This window comes from Myxocyprinus asiaticus, chromosome 28 (genome assembly GCF_019703515.2).
Source record: "Myxocyprinus asiaticus isolate MX2 ecotype Aquarium Trade chromosome 28, UBuf_Myxa_2, whole genome shotgun sequence".
In the NCBI taxonomy this organism is placed as follows: Eukaryota; Metazoa; Chordata; class Actinopteri; order Cypriniformes; family Catostomidae; genus Myxocyprinus; species Myxocyprinus asiaticus.
Window position 1 is genome coordinate 28,178,139 of NC_059371.1, and position 26,655 is coordinate 28,204,793.

General features: G+C 38.0%; 1 protein-coding gene across 1 annotated transcript in view; it reads left to right on the forward strand.

Annotated features, from left to right (window-relative positions):
• The window catches only part of LOC127419508 (segment polarity protein dishevelled homolog DVL-1-like), a 55,219-nt gene that overhangs the window by 20,275 nt on the left and 8,289 nt on the right, over nucleotides 1–26,655 (forward strand). The window contains exons 3-14 of the mRNA XM_051660959.1: nucleotides 1,355–1,476; nucleotides 6,888–7,006; nucleotides 18,096–18,234; nucleotides 18,976–19,069; nucleotides 19,205–19,274; nucleotides 22,246–22,385; nucleotides 24,289–24,365; nucleotides 24,461–24,528; nucleotides 24,718–24,795; nucleotides 24,921–25,055; nucleotides 25,522–25,689; nucleotides 26,418–26,636. Coding sequence (XP_051516919.1) covers nucleotides 1,355–1,476; nucleotides 6,888–7,006; nucleotides 18,096–18,234; nucleotides 18,976–19,069; nucleotides 19,205–19,274; nucleotides 22,246–22,385; nucleotides 24,289–24,365; nucleotides 24,461–24,528; nucleotides 24,718–24,795; nucleotides 24,921–25,055; nucleotides 25,522–25,689; nucleotides 26,418–26,636 — 1,429 coding nt within the window. The remainder of the gene's footprint in view (nucleotides 1–1,354; nucleotides 1,477–6,887; nucleotides 7,007–18,095; nucleotides 18,235–18,975; nucleotides 19,070–19,204; nucleotides 19,275–22,245; nucleotides 22,386–24,288; nucleotides 24,366–24,460; nucleotides 24,529–24,717; nucleotides 24,796–24,920; nucleotides 25,056–25,521; nucleotides 25,690–26,417; nucleotides 26,637–26,655) is intronic.

Here is a 26,655-nt window from a genome sequence, read left to right on the forward strand (position 1 = left end):
GTTTAGTATCAGTCAAATGCTGACCATTAAAATAAAGAATAAATAAAAATAAAATAAATAGCTAAATAAACATCAATACTGTTTAGTTTCAGTCAAATGCTGACTATATTATTACTGCCGAGAAAAGAGATAAACAGCGTCAGTGGTGTTACACCATATTCTGCTATGCAAGTTCAGGGGAAACTTTCAATGGTGGAAAACCAGACTTTTAAATATTACATTTTGTAAATGCAACAACTGGAATTGTTCGGTTGAAGGGGTACCAAACTGTGAATCCTGAACAAAACAGTTTGGTGAATACATGTTTACTCATTAGCTTCCACTCATCTGACAACAATGAAAGTAGCTGCATGATTAGCTAGTTAGCTATAAGCTCGTTGTCACGGAGAGTAAAAGACGGACGTTGTTTATTTTACTTTCCAGCATTGTGTTTCACCAACTAGGTAATAATATAGCATGAAATCAACACTCAACAGACACAATCCATCACCTGTGGATGCTGAGCTACAAAAAGATGCTCTGATGTTTACCTTTCAATTATTACTGACTGCACTGACAAACTATAGCTGGCTAACATAGCAAACAGTAGCAAAGATAAACATGAGTGACATGGTTGTCAGGGACAGGGTTAACATAATATTAGTAATATTGAAAAGGGAAAATGATGGGGTCATTGTTTATTAACTTTCCAGTATGTATTTAACAAACTAGATAGCAACTTATCGAGAAGAGACCGCTGAACTCCGCCCTGTCTGCAGAGCCACCGTCAGCTCAGAGTCAGCTCTGTAAACAATGGAGCCTGAGCGTGCTCTCCTGGACAAACTACGCTATGACACCAATTCTAAAGCATTGTTTTCTGTATTATATATTCTGAAAAAAAGTTTTCATATCGGAGCATATCGGTAAAATATACACCGATACCGATATCGTAGTCACGCCATCATCCACAACCTAGTGCTAAGTACCGAACCGCAAGATCCACAATTGCACTGTGCAAATTTTGTTTAGCACTAATGTTTTGGCCGTGTTTGTGGTGTTAATTGATTTGCATAATTCTTTTAGTGAACTGGGTGCTAAAACATGTAGACATTGGCAAATAAACAAGGCTATCAACTGGCCCAATTTTTGGGCTATGGCTTTCAACTTGTGAAAGTCACTTTGCGTATACGTTTTTCACACTCTTGTCCACTGAAACAAATGCACTCTCTTCTCTTCCTTCTGCTAGTCCACTTAATTATGCAGGGCCAGCAGTCGGTTTGGAGAGTTTCTTCCTGAAGCCTTTGTGAGTCATTGTATGTGTGTGTGTGTGTGTGTGTTTGTGTGTGTGTGTGTGTGTGTGTGTGTTTGGCTGTAGTTGGTGTTGGCTGAGAGCACACACTCGGATGGAGGATCTCAGTGCACAGAAAGCCACAAAGAGCTGCCACCACCCTTGGAGCGAACGGGAGGGATTGGAGATTCCAGACCCCCATCCTTTCAGTAAGTATATGCCATGCATATAATCCATCTGACAAAACCTAATTTATTACACTTTTTAGTCCCATAGTACACCAGTAAGTTCAGATAAGGACACATACAGTGGCCTCAAAAAGTATTTGGACTCTTAAGTCACACTTTAAAACACATACATTTCATTGCATTGGAAATTTTTTTTTTTTAAACAGCTGGCATCTGTACATTAAATACAACCCACACACACTCTGACAAGCATTACAAAACCACTGATTTGATTTGATTTGTTGTGAATTCCTGACCACAGTCACAGCAGTAGCAGATGTCTGTTCTCCAGCTGGAGAGCAGATCTGCTTGTCGGCCTTCCGGGAGCCACATGTGTGAATCAGAGTCCAAACTCAGCTCTTGTCTCTTTGGCTGCATTCTAATGGGACACATGTTTGCCCAAAAACCTCAAGTGTTTGTGTTTGTGTTTGTGTGAGTGTTAGTGTGTATTAACCAGTATTCATGAGCTCATGTGGCCAACCAGCCATTCCTTAACGCCTCTCTCCACTCATCTACGCTGCTGCCCACATAATAATTCATATTGTTGGGCTAATACCAATTATAGCCATGATAACGTACAGTAAACATTGATAATTGCAGTGAGAGCTTCAGTTTGTGCTTGTGCACTGAAAACACACTGCATGAGCTGTGAAGAAGGCTTGCAGTTTTGGGTACAGGGTGTCTGTTGGTCTTTAAGAAGTATAAAAATGTCTTAAACCTTAAAATAGACAACAAAATAGAAATACCTCAACAATTTTGTTTTTAATTTACAGTTTGTATCTATAATGAAAATAACATGTAAAAGATAGGAACATGGAATTATATCTTTAAATTTGGGGATAGATAGACAGGAGATGCTTCTGTTAAGGCACGTCTTGTTTACTGACAGCTGTGTACAAGAATCAATAATCAACATTTGAGTTTGTGATACACGGTGCTCTGCGTCTACGTAAACATACATTTTCATGGTCTATCTAAATGTTACCATGGTAAATTTATTGTTAAGATAATGCACCTTTATAAACCATCTCAAGATAGTAAATAGGTCAATAACATGATGCTGATTTTTTTGTCCGGATCTATTAAGTTATTCAAAAAAGATAAAAAATGCAATTTATGCAAAACAATTACTTAAATACACTAATGTGATGATCATTTTCAAAGTTCAAATTCATTTTTATATTTTTTCTAAGTCAAAAATATCTACTGTATGTGGGGTAACTGTCCTACATAAAAATAAGTCTCATTAAAAGAGAAATTCTTTTTTCAAGAAATTCTTGAAAAAATACATGTAGGCACAAGTAGATTGGAATAACATTGTGTTATTATTTCTTTAAAAATAAGCATTGAAACAATTTAGTATTAAAATATTATTAATATCTGAAAAACTTTTGTCCACCAAATCAAAGTCAGGTGGTGTAACCAACATGCAGGTAGACATTTTTTGTCATGTGATCATAAAATCATAAAAAAGAAAAGACCCCTTAAGACCCTTAAGATTTTTTAAATATATAAAATATTTTGATATTTTTATGAAAAGGCATATTTTGTTCCATCAAATGGAGTAATCCTAAGAAAACCTTTTGATATTTCTGACACAAAACTTCATGATATTTGTATAAAATGTTTTTAATGTTTTTTTTTTGTTTTTTTTTTATGATTATGTTGTGTACACACATGTATTTGAATACCTTTTACTTGATGGTTACACCACTTGACATTTTTAATGTAATTCTTTTTTTTTGTTGTAGAAAATGCTATATGTTTTTAAAAATAAAAACACCATGGACACAAATATATTTCAACAAACTGGACAGCAGAAGTGTGTAACTTTTTCAGTGCTAAAATACTTTCTCTTATCCCAGCTCAAAATGCAGAGACAACCATAAGTAAGCCATTCGTAAGTTAATTTTCTCAAACACTGTGTCTCTGTGGTGCTAAAAAAATTCTGCTATTTGTTTTCAGTGTCTGTCCAGCCCTACACAGCAACATTGACTCAACCAATGGCATGAGTTTGGGGCTGGACTATCTGTTTGTTTGGTCAGTGGAAGACGGGGGTGTATTCAGAAGGCTGTTTGAAAACAATGTTTATTTTTGTAATTCCGTTTGGTTGCACTAGTGGTGCATTAATTACACAATTCAGCTTTAAAGTACAATTTTAAATGATTTCTAATTTTTATAATCTCAGACAACCTCAGTTGTCAATGACCCAAATATCATTTTCAAATTATCAATTATTAAAAAATATACAGGCTACAGGATCAGTTACACTCATACAGTTCAATTGAGCACATTGATGTGGTGTTTAAACTATGCTTCCCTATTAGAAACTCATTATTTAATAATTGAATGGGATTTTGTCATTGTTTTATTGAAAAATTGGTCTTAAAAGGTCTTACGTTTTTATTTAGTCCTTATACATACAGTTACCATTTGTAAATTCACAGCTTGTTTAGCCTCTGCTGAAGATTTTGAGAAAAGAAAACACACAAATTAAGGATTGTCTTTGTTCTTATTATAGATGTCGGCGGCTAAATTTAGATGGGCAAGCTTCAGGGCAGTCTCAGTTTTGCAACAGCCTTTGTGAATCTATTCTGCACCCTGTTCAATCTGTGCATTCTGTGGAAGTCTTTCTATTTCTTTATCTAATGTTTGACCTTCTGGCTGTTTTTGTGGGTTTTTGTGAGTTGTAGCCTGCTGAGAATTCTCACCAATATTATACAGTGTCAAGCTCCATCTAGTGGCAAGCCATATGTAAGCTCTTATTTTTCCATCCTTTTCTCTCTTACTTCCCCCCAAACAGACCGTCAGCCAATTTTAATGGAGATTAAAATGAATTCCCACTCATGTGTTTCTTCTGCACAAAATCACCCTCATTACCATATTAAAAGCCTCACTCTAAGCGTTGGTAAATAAGCGAATGTTATCCCATGCCTGCTGTTTTTGTGTGCTGCATTATTCATTGGTCCTGGTGAATACATTTGGAAGGTTGAGGAGAGTAGTTGATCGGCCGTCCCTTGAGCAGCTAAGCCGGATTAGCAGACATTAAAGCACCCGTCTCTTTGTTGCCCCGTGGGCTCTGCAGGGTGTCACAGCTGCCTGTATTTCCCCCAGGATCGAAGCACCCGTCTGTCTGACGCTCCATAGAAGCTTTAGATAAAACATACATACACTGACTGATTATGAAAGATATGCATTAAACACATTAAATGCAGTTTAATACCAGTGTGTAATAGATGTAATATCATTCACACTGCAAATTTTGCTAAATATGTCAAGGTATTTATGGGCAACTAACCCTATATATTGGTGAATCAGTTTACTGAGCTAGCAGAATTATAATGTCACATGCATCACACTTCTTTGTGTGATTTTTCTGAATTGTTGGTAAAGTAGTAGTAGTTTAAAGAGAGAGCTGTTGTTACAAAACTGTATTGGCTTTTTTTCTTCCATGGAAGACAAAAGGAGATGTCAGGCAGAATGTAAGGGGACTGAGTCAGACACCATTCACTTTCAATGTATGGAGAAAAAAAAGAGCAGTGTCAACATTTATCAAAATGTTTTCCTCTTGTATTTCATGGAAGAAAGAAAGTCATACAGGTTTGGATGGAAATGAGGGTGAGTAAATGATGACAGAATTTTAATTATTGGGGGGTGAACTTTCTCTTTAATATTTCACAGTGCTTTCACATATGGTTCTCTCTCTCTCTCTTTTTTTTTTTTTTTTTTTTGGGTTTGCAGACATGCTGGTGAAATAACAAGCTTCCTCCAGCAGAGAGAGACATTAGCACACTGCTTTGTGTTGGGGCTAATGGAAACAAGGCCGTGACAGTATTTCAACTAATAACTGGAGCCATCTGTTTACTTTACTTTTTCACATTTGGCAGATGCTTTTATCTAAAGGGACTTACAGTGCATTTAAGGCATTCATTTTAGCAGTATGCATGTTCCCTAGGATTTGAACCCATAACTTTGATGTTGTTAGTGTAACGGTTACCAGCTGGTACGTGATAGCTGTGTTGTGTGTAAACCTCACTCTCCTGGCTTTAACTAGTGACCGAGGCTAGAGGCCATGGCTTTTATAGCCTCCTTGCTAGTGCGTCTGACTCCCATTGCTGGTTCGAATCCTGCTTGGGGTGGGTCAGTTAGGACCGGTGACATTAGCATCATGCTGTATCAATTGAGGTAAAGGAACACATTTAGTTTTAGGAGATTGCCATGGCTTACTGGGAAATTACAAAGCTGTAGATTCAATGATAACTTGATCATATTCTTTGAGATACTAATGGATGCAACAGACTTGAAAAGGAATACGAATGATAAAATGTTTGTTTTATTTTATTAAAGAGTACTCAATTTGATAGAATTTTGTTTAAAAATTTAAACTTGTACATCTTAAAGTTTTCGTTTTTTTTTTTTTTTTTTTTTTGTATTGAATTAAATTAATAAATGTTGATATAATTCTAATGGTAAGAGTAATCATTGTCAATCTTGAGAATTTGTATTAATAGATCAATTATATTAGTATTTGACTAACGAATGAGACACAGGTTGTTTTGAACGGTTAGAAAAAAAAAAAGCCCTCATTAAGGTAAAAATTTCCCCTGAAAAATATAGAAAATATAGACATTAGCAGAAACATTAGCCGAAAAAGTTTGAATGGAGGCCCATTTCGAAAATCCACTAGACACCATCCAGACACCTTTGGGGTACTATTTTCAACCTACTACCTTATGATGTGGGACTCACTTTGAATTTTTTGACTTACGGAATCTCACAGTCAATCTCTTTCTTTTGCTGAATCTTGTTCAGCATTTTTCTCATGTATTGCCATATGAGCGTCTTTGCACATAAAATCAGGAGCCAGAGAAGAGCGAGATGTTCTCACCAGCCTCAGGTTTCTTTTCTTGCCTGAGCAAAAGCATTCTACCCACTCTACTAGAATAACCAGCCCTTGGCATATCTGCAGACACATATTGATTCCCACACTGCACTGTGGCCCTCACCAACCTGCTTTTCTGGGGCCCAAAAACTCCCGACCGCAACCCTGAAGGATCTGAAACTCTCAGGCTGCAGTGCATCCTCAACCTGGCCCTAAATCATAATTACTGTGCACTTTACTGTCAAAGCTGTGAATAACTAGTGACAGTTGCCGAAAATGCACAGTCATAAATCACATACGCCTAAACAATTAAATGTCTTCTGGCGATAAAGATTGAATGTAGGCAATCATAATTTTAGAGGTCTTCCCAGAACATTTTCACTCTACTTTTGTGGCCAAGTGTATTGACTCAGCATAATAGAAGTGGTTTCGAGACCATAAAATTAAGACCCCTCTCTCTCCCTTTCTCTGTGTGTGTGTGTGTGTGTGTGTGTGTTTGTGTGTGTACTAGTGCCAATGCTGTGAGCAGTCGTGATGGATTGGACACTGAGATGGGGACAGAGTCTCTCCAGAGCCAACGGAGAGAGAGGGAGAGAGAACGGGCACGCAGGAGGGCACGAGAAAATGAGTGTGAGTGACTTGGAAGACTCAGAACAACAGAACCTTTCTCACACTGTGCATATACTGTAATATATTCTCTGCCAGGGCTTTGTGCTATGGAATCAGGAAATATCTGAAGGTAATAAATGTCTGGCAAGTGAGTGTGATATTCCATAGTCAGACTTGTGAGACAAAAAAAAAACTCCTCTCTGTTGGTAAATGGAACCATTTAAGGACATTCAGACATCAGGTGAAACAAATAACTATTTCTAAAAGTCTGAAATCTTTTTTTGGAGGGATAAACTTCCACTCAAACCAACATTTTATTTAAAGTGTTTAATTAAAAAGTATTTATTTATAGTTCACTCTGCCATTTCGTTTCATGACTGTCTTTAGTCTATGGAACACAAAAGGAGACATTTAGTAGAATGTCCTGGGTGCTCATTTCCATATAATGAATTTAGAATGGGGACAGATGCTGTTCAGATCCAAAAATGGTCAAGAATATTTAAGCTGAAATGAACTGCTGAAAATCAGCTCTCAAAGCTCATTGACATACATTCAAATATTTTTTTTTATTAACCTACGCATCGGTTGTTCCGGTTTTCTTAACCAAACACGATGCTATATATTTTTGGTCTTGTTTTGGTCATTATATGGATTTAGAAGGCTTAGATAGGTTGTATGGAGTGCTTTTACGGTACTTCATGGTACTGTTTTTGTAATGTTTTGAGGTAAAAAACATTTGTTCCTTTTTACTTTTATTGAAAAGAAAGAAAGAAAGAAAGAAAAGTGGATTGGAATGACTTGAAGGTGAGCAAAAAAATCACATAACTAAATGTTTGGGTGAACTAAGGCTTTAACTTTTTCTCTCTTTTTTCCATTTTAAACATTAAAATGAAAACACAAAAGTTATCACAGGGTGTTGCAGGATGTAGCTGATATTTTATGGATTTTTCTCAGTCTTGCACTTTTATAATTCTGTGGATGTTTGCTGGAAGTTTTTTTTTTTACCAGAACATTTTGGAAAGTTTTTTTTTTGGTTGGTGCACATGCTGACTTGAGTTCAGGTTAAGAGAGGTCACTTGGAAACAAAAGCTTTCTTTGCAAGGAAAAGTATTCTCTCATAACCAAAGAATGTTCCTGGCTACCTCTCTTGCTGTTTTTGAAAAAAAAGATTGTGAAATTGTGAAAAAGATTGAAAGTGTGTTTGTCGATGGAACAAAAACTCAACACATATATAATGAATCAACATTTTACATTTAAACCCTACTAATACAATCCCACCCTGACCCCTAACGAACACCCCTGTGGTCCCACATAACACACACACAATCCAATAAATAAATATATATATATATATATATATATATATATATATATATATATATATATATATATATATATATATATACACACACACACACATATATACACACACATACATATACATACATACACAGGTACATATACATACACTTACATAAAATAAAATATATATATATATATATATATATATATATATATATACATACACATACATACACAAATAAATAAAATAATAAACATACATGATTAAACTACACTCTCCACATCCCCTCCCCGAGATTCCCCCCCAAAAACTAAATATTTGCCCCATTTTTTAGCAAATAAGGCCCTACCCCAACCTTCTACTTACCTCCTCTTCAAATGCAGCTACCCTCCCCATTTCCACACACCACTCCGAAAAAGAGGGCGCTCCATTTGACTTCCAACCCCTTAAAATTACTTGCCTGCCGATCATGAGACTGGTCATAACCCAGTTTTTTATATGATTGTCACCTAAATGCATGACCGCTCCATCACCCAAAATACAGAGTCTGGGACAAAGCAAAACCTGAGTGTTCAAAACGTCGCACAAACACCTCTGAACCCTCAACCAAAACTCCTGGATCTTAACACCCCCCCCCCCAAAAGACATGGGTAGTGTCTCCAACTTCTGACTGGCATCGCCAGCAAGTGGGTGTGTCTTTAAGACCAAGCCTATATAATCTAGAGGGGGTCCAATAAAATCTATGTAAAATCTTAAATTGCATAAAGCGAACCCTTGCATCTCTAGATACAGACTTGACATTTTTAAGAATCTTAATCCACACTCCATCCTCCAATACCAAATTCAAATCTTTTTCCCATACTCTCTTGAGAGAAGTCAAGGCTCCACCCCCCAGAATTAGTAGGGAGTAATACACTGATGCTTCATGGTCTTTTCCAAAAGCAGCAATCACCTCTCCCAAAGCACCTGCCGCCTTAGGGGGGTGCGTGCAACTCCCAAAAATAGTGCAGAGTAGGTGGCAAAGCTGTAAATACTTATAAAACTGAGATCTGGGAATGCCAAAATGTTGAACCAAATTTTCAAAAGATCTCAATACTCCACCCTCATATAGGTCACCAAGTGCATTAACCCCTCTCACAATCCAATCTGACCAACAAAAAGGGGACTTATTAATACATAGTTTAGGGTTCTGCCATATGCTCGAGGCAACATTTAAATAAATATCAGAATTAAACTCTCCGGACACTTTTGTCCATATCGAGTGCAAATGCAAAATAACGGGATGCGACTTAACCTCTTCGGCTAGTTTAATCGAAAGGCTATGCAGTGGCGAGATAGGGGCAAGAACTTCCTTTTCAATACAAAACCAGGGAGGGGCTCTCTCAAGTGGAAGCGACCAATGAGCCAAATGTCTGAGACCGAATGCATAATAATAAAACAAAATCTTGGGTAGGCCTAGCCCTCCTCTGTCAATTGGCCTATGTAACTTATTGAAATTTAACCTGGGGCATTTACCATTCCAAATAAAGGACTTCGCTATGTTATCAAATTGCTTGAAATAAGAGAGGGGGACATCTACAGGGAGAGACTGAAGAAGGTAGTTGAATTTTGGAATACAATTCATTTTAATAACATTAACCTTCCCAATCATCGATAAATGTAATGAAGCCCACCTGCTGACATCGCTCGAAAACCTTTTTATTAAAGGGTCAAAATTAACTCTAACTAAATCAGACAAATTTGCTGGGAATAAAATCCCCAAATACTTAATGCCCTGTTTGGGCCACTGGAAGGCGCCCGGCTGGAAAGCCATTTCTGGGCAGTATGCTGTCAGCGCCAAAGCTTCGGATTTAGACCAATTGACTTTGTATCCTGAGAACTTTGGAAAAGGAATTAATAATTCTGTGGAGGCAAGGCATAGATCTAGTAGGTTCAGAGACAAATAATAGAATATCATCTGCGTAAAGCACAAGCTTATGCGCCACACCTCCCACTGTCACCCCTGGAAAATCATCCTCCTTTCTTATCGCAGCTGCTAATGGTTCCAGGGCAAGACAGAACAATAACGGGAAAAGAGGGCAGCCCTGCCGAGTGCCCCTATCTAATATAAAATAATCTGAAATTAATCCATTTGTTTGTACCGCTGCTACAGGGTGTTTATAAAGTAACTTAATCCAACCAATAAATGTACTCCCGAACCCATACATTTCCAAAATCTTAAAAAGATAATCCCATTCTACCATATCAAACGCCTTTTCGGCGTCAAGTGAGATGGCAGCGACCGGAGATTGTTCATTCGCCACTGACCACATGATATTGATGAGACGCCTGATGTTATCAGAAGAGCTGCGGCCCCGAATAAATCCCACCTGATCTATATGTATAAGAGATGTCATAACCTTACTTAATCGGTTAGCCAAACTTTTTGACAATATTTTAACATCTAGTTGGATCAGGGAGATTGGACGGTAACTTTTACACTCGCTTGGATCTTTGTCCTTTTTAAGAATCAGACTGATCCGGGCTTGTGTCATGGTTGGATGAAGCTTTCCATTCTTTAATGATTCAGTATAAACTTCTAACAAAAGTGGGGCCAATTCTGTAGCATAAGATCTAAAAAATTCTGTGGCAAAACCATCTGGCCCCGGAGCCTTGCCAGTAGGTAGGGACTTAATTACCTCGTTAAGCTCCTCCAAGGTTATCTCTGAATCAAGAGAGTTTTTTTGCTCAGTCATCAGTTTAGGGAGTTCTAATGGTTCCACAAAGTTTCTAATATCTTCATCAGTAGATGAAGACGTGGAACTATAAAGATCAATATAGAATTCTTTAAAGGCATTATTAATATCAATGGCTGAGGTAAATATTTCACCACTAGCAGATTTCACTGAGGGAATGGTAGAAAAAGACCCTCTCTGCTTTATATATCTAGCCAAAAGCTTCCCTGCTTTGTCCCCCGACTCAAAGTATGACTGTCTTTCCCTGAATAACCAAAACTCCACTTTCCGCAACAATACAGTATTATATCTATATTTCAATCGGGTTAATTCTCTGAGGCCATCAGACGACATTCGGCGCTTCAGCTCTGCCTCGGCACCTTCAATATTTCCTTCCAACTCCACAAGTTCTTGTGCTTTGGATTTCTTGATGAATGAGGCATACTGTATGATCCGGCCCCTAAGAACCGCCTTAAGTGCCTCCCAAGCCACGCCCACAGAGGATACTGAGGACAAGTTGGTCTCCATATAAACACTGATATCAGTCTTTAAAATTTGTTGGAAATCAGGATTTTGTAAAAGGGATACATTAAGGCGCCAACTATATGATTTCTTTTTCTCTATATGTGGCATCACCTCTAAACTCACCAGGGCGTGATCTGAGACTAAAATGTTTCCAATTGAGCAATCAACAACAGATGAAATGAGGGATTTGGATATAAAAAAAAAAATCTATTCTAGAATAAATCTTATGGACTGATGAAAAAAATGTATAGTCCCTACCGGATGGGTTCAAAAGTCTCCAAATATCCAAAAGACCAAGATATTTACACATCCTGTGAAGCGTCAATGTTGCTCTAGGGGGTTTACACGCTTTTGCTTCACTGTGATCAAGGACTGAGTCCATCAAAAGATTAAAGTCTCCTCCCAATATTATATCATGAGGGGTGCCAGCGGTTTGCAACATCCCTTCAAGATCTGTAAAAAAGCCCTGATCATCAGTGTTAGGTGCGTAAATATTAGCCAAAATCAGACTTTGCCCTTGAATTTCAGCTAAAACAATAATGACTCTTCCTAATTGATCTTTAGTCTGTTTGAGACATTTGAATTGTAGATGTTTATTAATCAATATAATGACTCCCTTGCTCTTACTTGAGCCAACACTAAAGAAAACATGTCCACCCCATATCTTCCCAAATTTTTCAGCTTCCTGCGGGGAGAGATGTGTTTCTTGAAGAAACACTATATCATATTTCTTACGTTTAAGAAAAGTAATAACCTTCCTTCTTTTTATGGGGTGCCCCAACCCATTCACATTCCATGTGGAGAGAGACAACTTATTCATATTAACATTTGACATATTGATATAATAAAAATAAAAAATTGTGTGTGAAAAACAAAATTATGAAGACCACATTCCCCATTAGTGAAACAATCAACCCCCGAACATCCCCCCAAACAAAACAAACAGAAAAAAGAAAAACGTGCGCATTAACCCCACGCACGACAGGGCCAACCGGCGACAATCCCTCTAAACTCAAAAGGTCCATGAACGCACACGAGCCCCGTGACAACTTTGCCATCGGATTGCTCAATTTTGCCTCACAAATTTGTGAGGCAAAATTACATACCAGAAAATACTTAGTGAAATAATCCCAGTTAATAGGAAGAATGAGCACAAAAAATGTGTAGATTCATCCACAGAACTGTCTCAAGGATATGATCTTCCACAAAACAAATTCCAGCTGATATAAAACCGTTCAGATTCCTCGGACAGACAAACGAATGTTCCGTGAGCTGGCTGTTATGAGTTCAGCGGATGACGTAATCATTCAAATGTCCCGTAAAAAAAAAAAAACACAAAACAAACTACAGCCAGCAGGAGGAATAAGCACGAAGAACGAACAGATTAATCCACAGCTGTTCCAAAGGAGTGTTATTCAACAGAACATGCTCCAGCCGCTAGGCGGAACCAATACAAAAAGAAACAAAACCGGCATCCCGGTTCCCCGGATGGTCGAGTCAATTCACTCGGAGGCTGCATAAAAGTATATACCATGACTTACATAATCCGTCAGCTTTATGAAAGACATCCTTTGTGTGAGCATGTAAATATTTTGCGGTCATCCGTAGTGTCCACTCTCAAACTGGCCGGGAACTTCAATGCAAATGTAATCTTCCATCAATGAAAACGTTTCTTTAAGGAAAGGTGTTATTCATAAAACAAGCTCCAGCCGCACGGCGGAGCCAACGCAAAAAACCCAAAATTTCACTCAGCTTCCTCAAGAGTTAGGTACAGCGAGTCAGGCCCACTCACATGAGAAACATCCAACGGTTTACTCAGCCATTGATTCTATAAAAGACATTGCCAGATTTGGACATGTGAATACAAGTCACTTGTTTATACTGCAGCACTGGGTTGCTTCTGTCTCATAACAGTCTAATGTATGAAGTGATGCATTTGTGGAAACTCCTGTTTCTCCAGTTTTATACGTTGCAATCAGTTTCTGGTCTTCCTCTCCATTTCTCCTGCTGTTTGCACCTCATTAGTGCCAAGAAAATGAATTAGTGCAGCTTCATTAGCAGCGACATCAGACGCAAGAGACAGATGGAGGTGTCTGTGTGTTTGTGTGTGTATGTATGTGAGTAAGTGGTTCTTGCTGAAAATTTGTCTGAACTAATAATTTATGGATGTACTTTGGACCTCTACATGTTTATGACTATCTGTTAGAGAAATCTGACCCCTTGATGTCTGTACTTGTTTTTTTTTGTTTTTTTTGCACTGCTATCCTTAGTGGTTCCCACATGTAAGATTCATCTGTTTTTTACAACAAGTTCAGAGATATACAGTTTTTTTTAAAACAGTAAAGCGCATCTCCACCCTGGACTCATTGTATTTGGTTCTGGTGTATTTGAAACTACATTTTCACATTTTCTTAAGAAAATTGATGTGGTGTTTGCCCGTGCAAAACTCATCACCAAATTAACATTACATGTAATCATTTAGCAGATGATTTTATCCAAAGTGATGTAGCCAGCAATATTAGCAGTACTGAAATACCAAACTTCAGTATCAAATCAGATTTGTTCACAATACCACAGTGCTTGGATGTTCTGAATGATTACCAGGGTGTTGCTGTGCAGTTGCTAAGGTGCACTGGGTGATTATTTAGGGCATTGCTAGAAGGTTGCTAGGATGTTTTGAGTGGTTGCTAGGGCGATGCTGTGCGGTTGCTAGGATGTTCTGGGTGGTTTTCCCGGGGCATTGCTTTGCAGCTGCTAAGGTATCTGGGTGGTTTCTAGTGCATTGTTTGAAGGTTGCTGGGATGATCTGGGTAGTTGCCAAGGAGTTGCTGTGTGGTTGCTATGGAGTCCTAGGCGGTTACTAGAACATTGCTAAGTGGTTGCTAGGATGTTTTTATGGTTGCTGAGTTTTGCTGTGTGGTGGCTAAGATGTACTGGGTGGTTACTAGGGCATTGCTAGGTGGTTGCTTACAAGCCCAGGTTAAAAGTGTGCTCACTCACTGTGCTTTTAAATTAGTCCTTGCCTAACCAAATCAAATTCACTTTTCATTGGAACATAACTGAATGCTGTGTCTAGCCTGCTCAGAAATGCATTGGTGAGGTTGTCCCAGTGCTGAACTCTGCTGGTTGTGAAATCATGAATATGTGTCTGGTTTGTGTTGGTGTCAGACAGGTGTTTGCCCTTGAGACAGAGGAGTGTGAGAGGAGATCTGTTTACTAGCCTTAGGCATTTATCTGTTAACATTGCTGAGCAACCAATATTCAGTTTCCACTCAGAGAAAAAGCAGACACACCATTTAGAATTGTGGTTCGCAACCGATGGGTTGCAGGTCTGTTCTGATAGGCTCACGGAAATCAGGGAAAACAACAATGCTAAATGCAAATAATTAAATGTATGTTAAACTATAACATAATCATGCATAGTTAGGAAAACAAAATAAATAGGCTTTCCATTTCCAATGTTTTATTGTGTATGTCAAAGTCTGCATATAATCATAATCTGTTGTATTTTGGAGAATACTGTACCATGCAGTATTTGGCCCAGTGTTTGGTCCATGTATTAGGCTGGATAGAACACACTTTAAATGTTCATATTCAGCCTATGATAATAATTTGGCTTATTGTTGGTCCAATGTAGTGCATGGTAATATTAATAAATCCAAAGTTTGATTTTAAGGACATTTTGGTTACTTTTGCATGATAAACAATTTTGGCTCATTGTTGGATCACCACTTGATATCCAATATAAAATTTGGGTCCGGAAGCAAAACCAGTTGAAAAGCACTGCTTTATATCATGTCCAGTTTGGTGTTTGGACGGTACTCGTGAGTTACTTGTAGGTATGGATTAATTCGGGGTTGGTCTATATATCCTTAAAGTGATAGTTCAGCCAAAAATTAAAATTCTGTCACCATTTACTCACCCTCATGTTGGTGCAAACCTGTGTTTCTCCATGGACCAGTAAAGGAGATGTTTGGCAAAATATTAGCCTCAGTCACCATACACTTTTATTGTAAAGAAAAAATATGCAGTGAAAGTGAATGGTGACTGAGACTGTCAGTTCCTAACATTCTGCTTAACATCTTTTTTTAATGTTCCACAGAAGAAAGTAAGTTATATGGGCTTAGAACATAATAAGGGTGAGTGAGTGAGTAAGTGATTTTTAATTTTAATTTTTGGGTGAACTATCCCTTTTAAGAAAGTCAATGTAAACCTGTTCTTTTGTGTTGGTGTCAGTGTGAATGTGCAACAAAAAGACTTTCCTTTGTGCAGAGTTTTACTGCAAGCAAACCTCTATACTTAAAGCACCTGTTATCAGCAGCACCAGTGCCCAGAGGGTTATATCTGAGTAGCGGAGACTACACCTCTGCTAAGGGCCAGTTCATTCTCTCACACACTCCTGCGACTGTTCTGCTGGAAACTGATGCGTGGTCAGGTTTGATAGAGAGTTGAGCGGGATCTTGTGTAAAGGAGGTAAAGTTTCATTGAGAGCTTGAAATGCTGCAAGCTAATGAGAGCTGCAGTACTGTAATGAAAGCTGTGCGACAGAGCAGGTAAGACTAATGCATCTCTCTGTGCGTTGTGTAGTTTTGGGGAAATGTAGATTAGATTCTTCCACAGACCGTTTAATTACACCTGTCTTATTACTTTTAACTAATGTGCTTATGCAAAGTTGCATTGGTAAACACTCCATGTTGCATCTTGTTGCAATACTTTTTTTTTTTTTTACTTTAACATTGCTTTTTAAATGTTTTCCCCTTAATTCTACAAAAATTAAAAAATTTTGCTGATTCTAATAGAAATGTAAAATTACATTTGTTAACGCTCCATATGGTATCTTGTGATTAGTAGTTTGAATAATCAGTTGTTTGTATATGGTATCACTGGTGAAGTGTAAAAAAATTGCCATATTACTCTGTCAAAAGTCTTTGTACTGCTGTTTTACAGCTTTTATTTTGTAGGGGAAAATGTAAAAAATGTGTTACTCAAGATTTACTCAATAACCATATGATCAGTGGTATTTGAGCCACTTTTTTTTCTCATGACTGGGCATACAAACACTTAATAGTCTTGTTACTTGTTTGTTGTATGAAATATACTGGTCATTTATGGAAATATTGTGCTTCACAGGCATAATATCATCTCCTGAAGCCAGATGTAGGGGGAACATTTCCAAACAGTCCATTTATGCACTGAAACAAACCACATCTCCTAATTACACAGTTCTGGAGTATTTGTATATTTATTTTTTGTTCCTGACATCTAATGAATACTAAAGTGGGACCGAAAGGACTCTGGAGTGGCCAGGTTTAAGGAAGGCTTTACCGAAACCTGTGGATAGTACTTTTTGAAAAAGAGTGCACCTGACAGGCTTTTTCGCACAGCTGCTGGCATACAGCTTGTCTGGCTTCTGGCGTCTGCTAAAATCCATAATTGTTCAGGTGATACGATTGTCAGGTCAATCCACACAAGGTAGAAGAAGGATAGAGCATCCTCTGTAAAAGTGACAAGAGAACAGGGAAATGTGATTGGCTAAAATGGCCATGATTGATTTGTGTGTTTGAGTGGCTGTGTGGAACATAATGGTCCAAAATGGGCACCCCTGGAGTACTGGAGTGTTTTGGTCGCTCTCTAGGATCACAGCGGTCTTACCATTTGGCCAGACCATTTCAACGCATTCGCTGTCACCCAGAATCTCAGCTTCGACCCTTTCCCTGTAGGTATTGTCCCAGCCATGCATCTCAACTGACATGACTGACTCAATAGAAGCCAATAAGCTGTTAGAAGGGTCATAAAATCATACCCACAGTCTAGAGACTGGTATACCCTTCAGAGTAAAGTACTTTTGAAATATTGCTAATGATTTCAACAGTAGATCTGTTTAAAGTCGAGGTTGATGTTTCAGCATATACTGTAAATTTGAGCAGATTGTGCAGTGGTGTAGCAACCATTATATCTGGGGTAGACATGTCCCCCTCACTTCTAGACATTTCTAAGTCCCCTCCCCCACCACTTTTTATGAAATTATGCTTTATATTTTACAAACGAAAAATTATAGCTTTTAAGACCCAACAAAAGGCTTCTGTGAAACTGTTGCTTCAGAAGTAAACTACTAACACAAGAAGAAATATACCATAGCTAGCATTATCGTAATATACCACAGCTAGCATTACATTAAATATGTAATCATAAATTTAGGTCACCTTATTAATATTCATTAGCCAATTTGATAAGATTTATAATATGCATCATTCCAATGCCCTTGGGTTTGTGTGTTCCTTGGGAATCAAAGCTCTGCCAGTTGAGCTACAGACTTACATTTATTACTGTGGATTTTTAAACAGATCAGAGTGCAAGATTCATTTTCTTTTAAATATGACTGTCCTTATTTACCCATTACAAATGAAAACATTTTGCTCTCTAATTAAATTTGTCATCCTAAAATGTGTTTTTCATCTCTAGATTTTCCCAGAATTTATGATTTATGTCAGCAAAAATGTATATGCCTTTCCTGTGTTGTTATGCACTCGCCTTCCTTTTAAACAATGTCTTAATTGTTGCCTCTTAGTCCCTCGGGTGAACGGTCACTCGAAGTCAGAGCGTGCTAATCGTGATTCAGCTGTTGGCTACGACAGTGCATCGGTGATGAGCAGTGAGCTGGAGTCCAGCTCCTTTATCGACAGCGATGTGGATGAGGATGCCAGTAGGTCAGACATTTCCCAATGTTTCATTTCCTTTGAAAAAAGTACTTGACTTTTAGCCTGACCCTTTTTGATCATGTTTGGGAAGCCACCAGAATAGCACACTAAGAACTTCTTTATAGAGATGTTCAGTCATGATGGCAATTTGTAGGCCAACCCAGAAGGCTAATTTGCAGTGGGTTCCCATGGGAATTTCAGTGGGTTTTCAGAATAGTGGTTTTCGATTTAGGCATAAAGTATGGTCTGCATTACTTGAAGAGACTTCACGTTTTGTTCTAAAACATTAATACTTTAAATGTGAAGCTGTTGTGTGCTTTAAAAACGGCAGTTGCCTACAAGTGGCAGTTGCCTACAAGTGGCTACATAAGAACTACAATGTAGTCTGATTCGCCAAGCAATTATACTCACATTTTTGTGGTAGTTGTTGTAGTCCTAATGTTAGGTTTCAAAATTCTCATTTGAGGTATGACTGTGTGTCATTAAGTTGCAGAGCAAAACATGAAAGTCTCGTCAAGCAATGTTAACCACAGACCTTATTTGACTATTAACAGAAAACCACTATTCTACAAAGCCATTGGAAATTCCTGAGGGTACCCATGGATCGAAAATGCTTTTCCGGTTTTTAGGACTTCAGATTGATCAGCTCTTTTGCATACTGCTTCATTAGTGTAGCATGGGAAGCTCCTTTTACTTTGTCAGCTTGCAAGTTGACCTCTGTCCTGACTTCTCACCTTTGTCTGACATCAGACTTAGCACTTCTACAGAGCAGAGCTCTTCATCGCATCTCATGCGCAGACATAGACGTCGACGACGGAGACAGAAAGTCACCAAAATGGACAAGGTGAGTTTTTTGTAACAAATGAATTATCACAATGATTTTGAATGGAAAGCACACATTAATGTTTTTCAACATACAGTAAGTATATTGTGTGGTTTGTGATGCGCAATATTAATCTTTGGTATGTTCTCTTGACAGTCCTCGTCCTTCAGTAGTATTACAGACTCAACCATGAGCCTTAACATTATCACTGTCACGCTTAATATGGGTAAGAACTATTCACTCACTTGTTCAATCTCTCACTCACTCATTTTATCACTCTCTCGTTCAATCACTCACTTGTTCATTCACTCAAGGCCTGTTCACACCATCAGGTCTGACAAATCGTCTGTTGACAAGCTGAAGGTTTTTTTACGGAGAGTGTTCCGTTTTTTTCGACTGCGATGAAAACAGACTGACCAATGAAATAAGAGCTTTTTGTCAGTCGCTGCAGCTGCTCAAAAAGTGTTGGTGGCGCTAATTAAATCTCAAACACTGGCATGTGTGCAGCTGATACACACCCCTGAAAATTATATAGTTAAAAATAAATAGTTGCAGTTCATGAACCCTTTGTACTGCAAATATATACCCGTTCTGTTTTTGAAAGTCTGCTTATGGTTTTTTGTCTTAATGTACATTATTTAATATGTATATCACTGTGCCTGTTATATTCTCATGGCATTAAAAATAGTAGCGAGGTTCAGCAATTCTTTTGCACTGAGCTCATAGATAATCCCCGAAAAAGACTCTTTACATGCTATATTTTACTGTAGACAAACGAATTGCCGAACCACACTGCTATTTGTATTGCAAGGATAATATAACAAAGTATTGCAATAATTTTAATAAAGACCGAGAACCAAGGTATTCTTTTATATTCTGCATCATATTTTATAATATACCTGTTATTCTTAATGTACATTATTCGATGTGTATTTATATCACTGTACCTTGTGTTATATTATTCAGGCATTAATCCAGGCATTATAAAAAGAAAAGTTGGCTTCAGGTGTCCGTTTGTAATATTCTCGTAGCAATATACATGTGCAAATAAATATCCAACAACACTCTTTACTCATCTCACTTGCATAAAAAACAGATTATATACTCCTAAAAATGCATCAACACCATGGAAAGAACAGAATGAAACAGTAATACCAGATTAGGAAAATAAATGCTTTAACAGCGTTCATTATAATAATCTCTAGCAGCTGAAGGTGCCGACAGGAGAATGGTATAACAACAACACTGCAACAGCGTTGCACAGGAGTGAAATAGTTTTTGTTTAATTTTTTTATGGACTCTGTGTGAATAGACCTTCCGTCGGAGCTTCGTCTCACAAAATCGTCACGGATTTGGTGTGAACAGGCCTTCACTTACTCACTCACTCACTCACTCACTCATTATCTCATCCAACCACTCCATCTTTCACTCATTCAAACATCGTCACTCACTCGCTCACTAATATTCACTCACTCATTCATTCACTCTCATATTTGTTCACACTTACCCAATTACATTAATTACTCATTAGTTAACTCATTTGTTCATTCACTCTCATTCATTTATTCATTCATTCATCTTGTTCAGTCAATCACTCACTCACTCACGCACTAACACACTCAGTTGTTTATTCACATCACTCACTGATTCATTCACTCACTCAGTCACTCACTAATAGGGCTGCAACTAATGATTATTCGACTATTCGAGCGATTATTGCAATGATTAATCATTAGCTCTTAACCGACTATTCAGCTTGTGCCCCAACTTAAAAGGTTGTGTTAAAAGTGCTTACTAACAATAAAGAGGATAAAATCATATTTTTAAAAATACCTCTAAATGACATACTTTTCCTTTATTCACTGCAAAAAATCCTGTTGTTATCAAGTGTTTTTGTTTTGTTTTCCATTTAAAATTGTCTAAAAATCCATAAATCAAGATACATTTATTTGAGAAGCAATATATAAGATATGTAGCCTTGCTTTAAGAGAATGTATCTTATATATAAGTGTATTTTGTATAAGTGTATTTTTTTCACTTGGTTATACTTCTGCGAGTGCAGTAAAGACAACATATACTTATATTCAAGATCTATTCTCTAAAAGTAAGTCTGAATATCTTATATGCTGCTTCTCAGGTGAATCTCTTTTTTAAAGGATTTTTAGATATTTTAAAATATTTGTATTTTTAATATTATATTCAACATTCTTCTGCAGTATAGCTGCTAAAGAAAATGTACATTGTTTTAAAGGAGCCAAAACAAAAACAAATCAAAAACGTATTTAGTTGCAGTGTGTAATGGGGCGAAGACTACCTCTCTCACCTTTTTGTTCACTTTAATCCATTTTTAACTCACAAAAAAAACAAAAAAAACAACTCTCTTGTATTAATAAAGCTGCGTATTGCTAATTTTCTTCACGATAACAAACGCACATTGACACATATATTATGATACAATAAGTCGCAAGCCATCACGTTATAATCTAGCTGCATTAAGCATGCGCTTGGGGGATGAGCGTCCCATGACAGAGTGTGACTCAGCCGGGTCCAGTTTCAATCTCTCCCCCTTAGATCAGAACATTCGCGCAACTCATAGAAGAAGCACTGACTGCACAGAGAAATGCCATTTTCGAAGTGTGTAGTTATTTACATGATATGCCTGCTTATTATTTGAAAATTAATAAAGCTATAACACAATAAATATAACTGCATTAAAGATGTAACGCCGGGGTGTTTCCTTTAAAGATGCTCAACATGCGGGGGCCTGGGTAGCTCAGTGGTAAAGACGCTGGCTACCACCCTTGGAGTTCACAAGTTCAAATCCCAGGGCGTGCTGAGTGACTCCAGCCAGGTCTCCTAAGCAACCAAATTGGCCCGGTTGCTAGGGAGGGTAGAGTCACATGGGGTAACCTCCTCATGATCACTATAATGTGGCTCATTCTCAGTGGGGCACATGGTGAGTTGAGCATGTGGTGGATGGCATGAAGCCTCCACACGCGCTATGTCTCCGTGGCAACACGCTTAAAATGGTTAATATCTCACTTGTCCACTCTCCTGCTCTCTTCTCTGTCTGTCCTCTCTACCTGCTTAATAAACTGAACCTCCTGTTTTTCAAGGTCTAGTGTGCACAGCATGCTCTAAAAATAGCTCTCAGATGAACACATCAGTGAAAGCAGTCTTATCTTTCTTCCTCACAGAGAAGTACAACTTCCTGGGTATCAGTATTGTGGGTCAGAGTAATGACAGAGGAGATGGAGGCATCTATATTGGTTCCATTATGAAAGGTGGAGCGGTGGCGGCTGACGGCAGGATTGAGCCCGGAGACATGCTGTTACAGGTGAAATCTTCAGCAATCTGAAACTGCAATGTATTAAATATGTGTGGAAGTGAAGGCCCATCAAAATGTCCTGTGTGTTCATTGGTAGTCTTTTCAATGTCAGTTTAAATCTTAAAGAGCAATGAAAGGGCATGGTGAGCGCAGTTTTCTGTCCTGTGTTGACACAGTATTTACTATTAAAACAGGAAGTTGGGGCGGGAAATATTGATGAGTTACAGCTATGAACCATGATTTGTTACTTGCCTGTAGGTAGCAGGTGGAACAAGGGGGAGGGGCATTCTCATTCTAGAGAGCATTTGATTGGACAAAATCTGTGTATTGCAACATAACTCCTTTCGGTCTGTTTTGCCAGAATAGAAATACTGTAAATTTTAAATGTGTAAATCAGTGAAAAGTTAATTTTGTTGAATTTTAGAAGCTTATTGATGGCTTCAGAGCTTATATACATGAAATAAAAGACACACACACACACACACACACACACACACACAATATTTCATGGGGTCTTCAATGTGAGAAATAAAGGAAGATAAATCAAGGATGGATTGAAGCTTCAATTAGGTAAAAATGTGTGATCATTTATTCTGATCTTGACATTTACTGAACTGAAACTAACTTGTTATTGAAACTCTGCTGTTTACAGAGTGACCCTGTGACTGTCCTGGTCACTCCTTTTCCTTCCTGCTAAAGGAGCTTTTGGTCATTTTTTGCTTTGTAACTTTATTGGCTGCTGTGGGCAGAAAGGTGCTTTCATGCTCAACCATTTTGCTGACTGTCTTTTACATAAGAGAGGGGTTTTCCTCAGCCTATTGATCTCAGTAACTTTATAGAAAAGCTAATAGATAAATGACCCTGTGTTGTTAGGTAAATTTGAGAGAGTGGTGTCATAATGACCATGTAAACATCTGGTTGCTTTGAAGAGGAATTGACTTACTGTGTTTGAATGGGTGTAAAGAGTGATTAGGCTTAATATTAATGTATTTTTCATGTGTATCTTTTCATTTTGTTCTTAAAGGGTGAAAGGAACTTTGGCCTCAGATAAAAATTAAATACATTTGATAGCATCAGAGCATCTAGATTTTGCTCAAACATTAACACTTCCTTACAGCTCTCTGTTGACTCCACAATGGTTAAGTACATCACTTGTCTGGGTTGAGAACAATTCTTTTTTAAACTCCTTTTAGCATACTCCTAAAAATCATAATTTAGTTAATATAAAAAATATATTTTTTGAGCCTTTCTCTGATCTCTCTGAGATTTAAACATGATTTTTTTTGCCGACTGGATATACAGAGTGACCTCACCGCGACTAGGCGGCCCAAGTTTCTAAACTCCAAATATGTATTTGTGATATGTAAAATTGTAAATGTGGGTGGTCACATGTTAATGTAGTTCAAACAAGTCTTTCTTGCAGCTTGGTTTCAGTAGATGCTGTTTTTGGACTTGGGGAGAAGTTTTTAATTTTGAAACTTACAGTATGTTTTCATAGTACATTGAATTCTTTCATCTCAAAAGATGTAAAACAATCTTATTCTTCATTAAATGACCACTTTAAAGGGTTGGTTCATGCAAAAATGAAAATTCTGTCATCATTTACTCTCTCTCATATTGTTCCAAACCCATATGACTTTGTTTCTTCTGTGAAACACAAAAGAAGTTGATAGGGGGAATAAGCCTCAGGCACCATTCACTTTCATTGCATATTTTTTCCAAGAAAGTGAATGGTGATGGTGGTCTAACATTCCACTTAACATCTCCTTTTGTGTTCCATGGAATAAAGAAAGTCATACAGGTTTGGAATAACATTAGGGTAAGTAAATGACTACAGAAATTTCATTTTTGGGTGAATTAGCTTTAATTAAATGTAATACATGAAATCAGTTAAGTGGTGTGATTTCCTCAGGTGAATGACGTGAACTTCGAGAACATGAGTAATGATGATGCTGTCAGGATTCTGCGAGAGATGGTCTCCAAACCCGGGTAAGTGAAGCTTCTATGTATTAGTGCTGAACGCTATAAACATTCTTTAAACAGTCTTTAACAGTAGTACTTCATGTTTGTTGTGTTCTCTACAGGCCGATAAGCCTAACTGTGGCGAAATGTTGGGACCCCTCTCCTAGAAGCTACTTCACAATCCCCAGAGGTACAGCCTGTCATTAGAGCAGCTAATTTATAGACATGAGGAAACATTTTGCATTAAGCTGTTTTGGATCAGTGATACTAACTTTGCAGGATTTGTGTTTTTGGAATACAGCCTCAAGTTTTACTTAGCTTTCTTTCAAAATCTATGCTTTGTAGTTTAATTCAATTCTTTGTCCATTGCCCATCTTAGCTGAGCCAGTGAGACCCATCGACCCTGCTGCCTGGATCTCACACACTACAGCACTTTCTGGGCCTTACCCCCATTATGGTACTGTATGATCAAAGTCATCATCCCATTGCAATAATGGCAGACTGACTTTAATGTACACACCCAGGATAAACTGTTAGATAATTTATCATGTTCTACATTGTAATTTCTCTCTCATTTCTCAGAGTTTGAAGACCTTCCTCTCTCAACGACAAAAACAGACATGGCAACTATAGTAAAGGTCATGCAGCTGCCAGATTCCGGCCTAGAGATCAGAGACCGAATGTGGTTGAAGATCACCATAGTCAATGCTGTCATTGGTTAGTGGTTTTCTTTATCATATTTTGAGGTTGTTCATGCTTCTCAACTGGTTTTGTCAACTGCAAATGTCAACACAATTTCCTTACAATCAAAACATTGAAATGTATTTATATTTCCATGACCTAAATGGGCTCAAAAAATGACATATTATTAACGTAACATAACAAATTTCAATTTTTGGCTTAAAATTGTATTAGTATTAGCCGTATTACCAGGTGAAAGATTAATTTGTGCCAAAATACCATATAAATTGATTGAACGCACAACCTTTGACATCTAAAACAAAAGATATGCGTTTTCTCCTCTCTTTTGAAAATGTATTTTGCTTTTTTCTAAACACAGTTATATGGCTAGTAGCATTTTAATATGCAATTTTATTATTAGCATTTAGCATTTTATTATTTGCATAAATGTAATTTTCACTTTTATTTAACTAAACCTCATTGTGAATTCTCTTTGTTCCAGGTGCTGATGTTGTTGACTGGTTGTTCTCTAGGGTGGAAGGCTTCAAAGATCGCCGCGATGCCAGAAAATATGCCAGCAGTTTGCTGAAACACGGCTACCTGAGACACACTGTTAATAAAATCACCTTCTCTGAGCAGTGCTACTACACCTTTGGAGATCTGTGCCAAAGTACAGTGAACACATCTTTGAACTATACCTTTTGAAGGGATAGTTCACCCAAAAATTATTATTGATTTACTTACCGTCATGTTGTTCCAAACCTGTATGACTTACTTTCTTATGTGGAACACAGAACTCCAGCCAGGTCTCCTAAGCAACCAAATTGGCCCGGTTGCTAGGGAGGGTAGAGTCACATGGGGTAACCTCCTCGTGGTCGCTATAATGTGGTTTGTTCTCGGTGGGGCGCATGGTGAATTGAGCGTGGTTGCCGCGGTGGATGGCGTGAAGCCTCGTAGCTATGTCTCTGTGGCAACGCGCTCAACAAGTCACTTGATAAGATGCGTGGGTTGACTGTCTCAGACGCGGAGGCAACTGGGATTCGTCCTCCACCACCTGGACTGAGGCGAATCACTATGCAACCACGAGGACTTAGAGCGCATTGGGAATTGGGCATTCCAAATTGGGAGAAAAAGGGGAAAAATCCCCCCTCAAAAAAAGAAATGACTATAAGATAAGACCTGGTCAGACGTCAAAGACAGGGCAATAATTTGATGCTTAGTATTATGATGTTTGATACTTAGGGTCTGTTTTGTTCAAATAAAATATTAGAATAATTAATATTACTAATGAAAATAGCAAAAAATAATACATTTCAAATATTGAACAACATTTTTTAGAGAACTACACTGTACCGCTCATACAAGTGTAAATCAGTCATAATATTTCTGTTTTTTTAGATATGGCCTCTCTTAATCTAAACGAGGGTTCCAGTGGTGGAGGCTCTGACCAGGATGGCCTGGCTCCTCTCCCTCCACCAAGCACCAATCCCTGGCCCCTCGGAGGTCAGCCTTACCCTTACCCTGGTTACCCCACACCTCCATCCGGCTTCCCTCCTGGATACTCAGACCCCTGCCACAGTTTCCACAGTGGCAGTGCAGGCAGCCAGCAAAGTGAAGGTAGGCCTGTGTGTGTGTG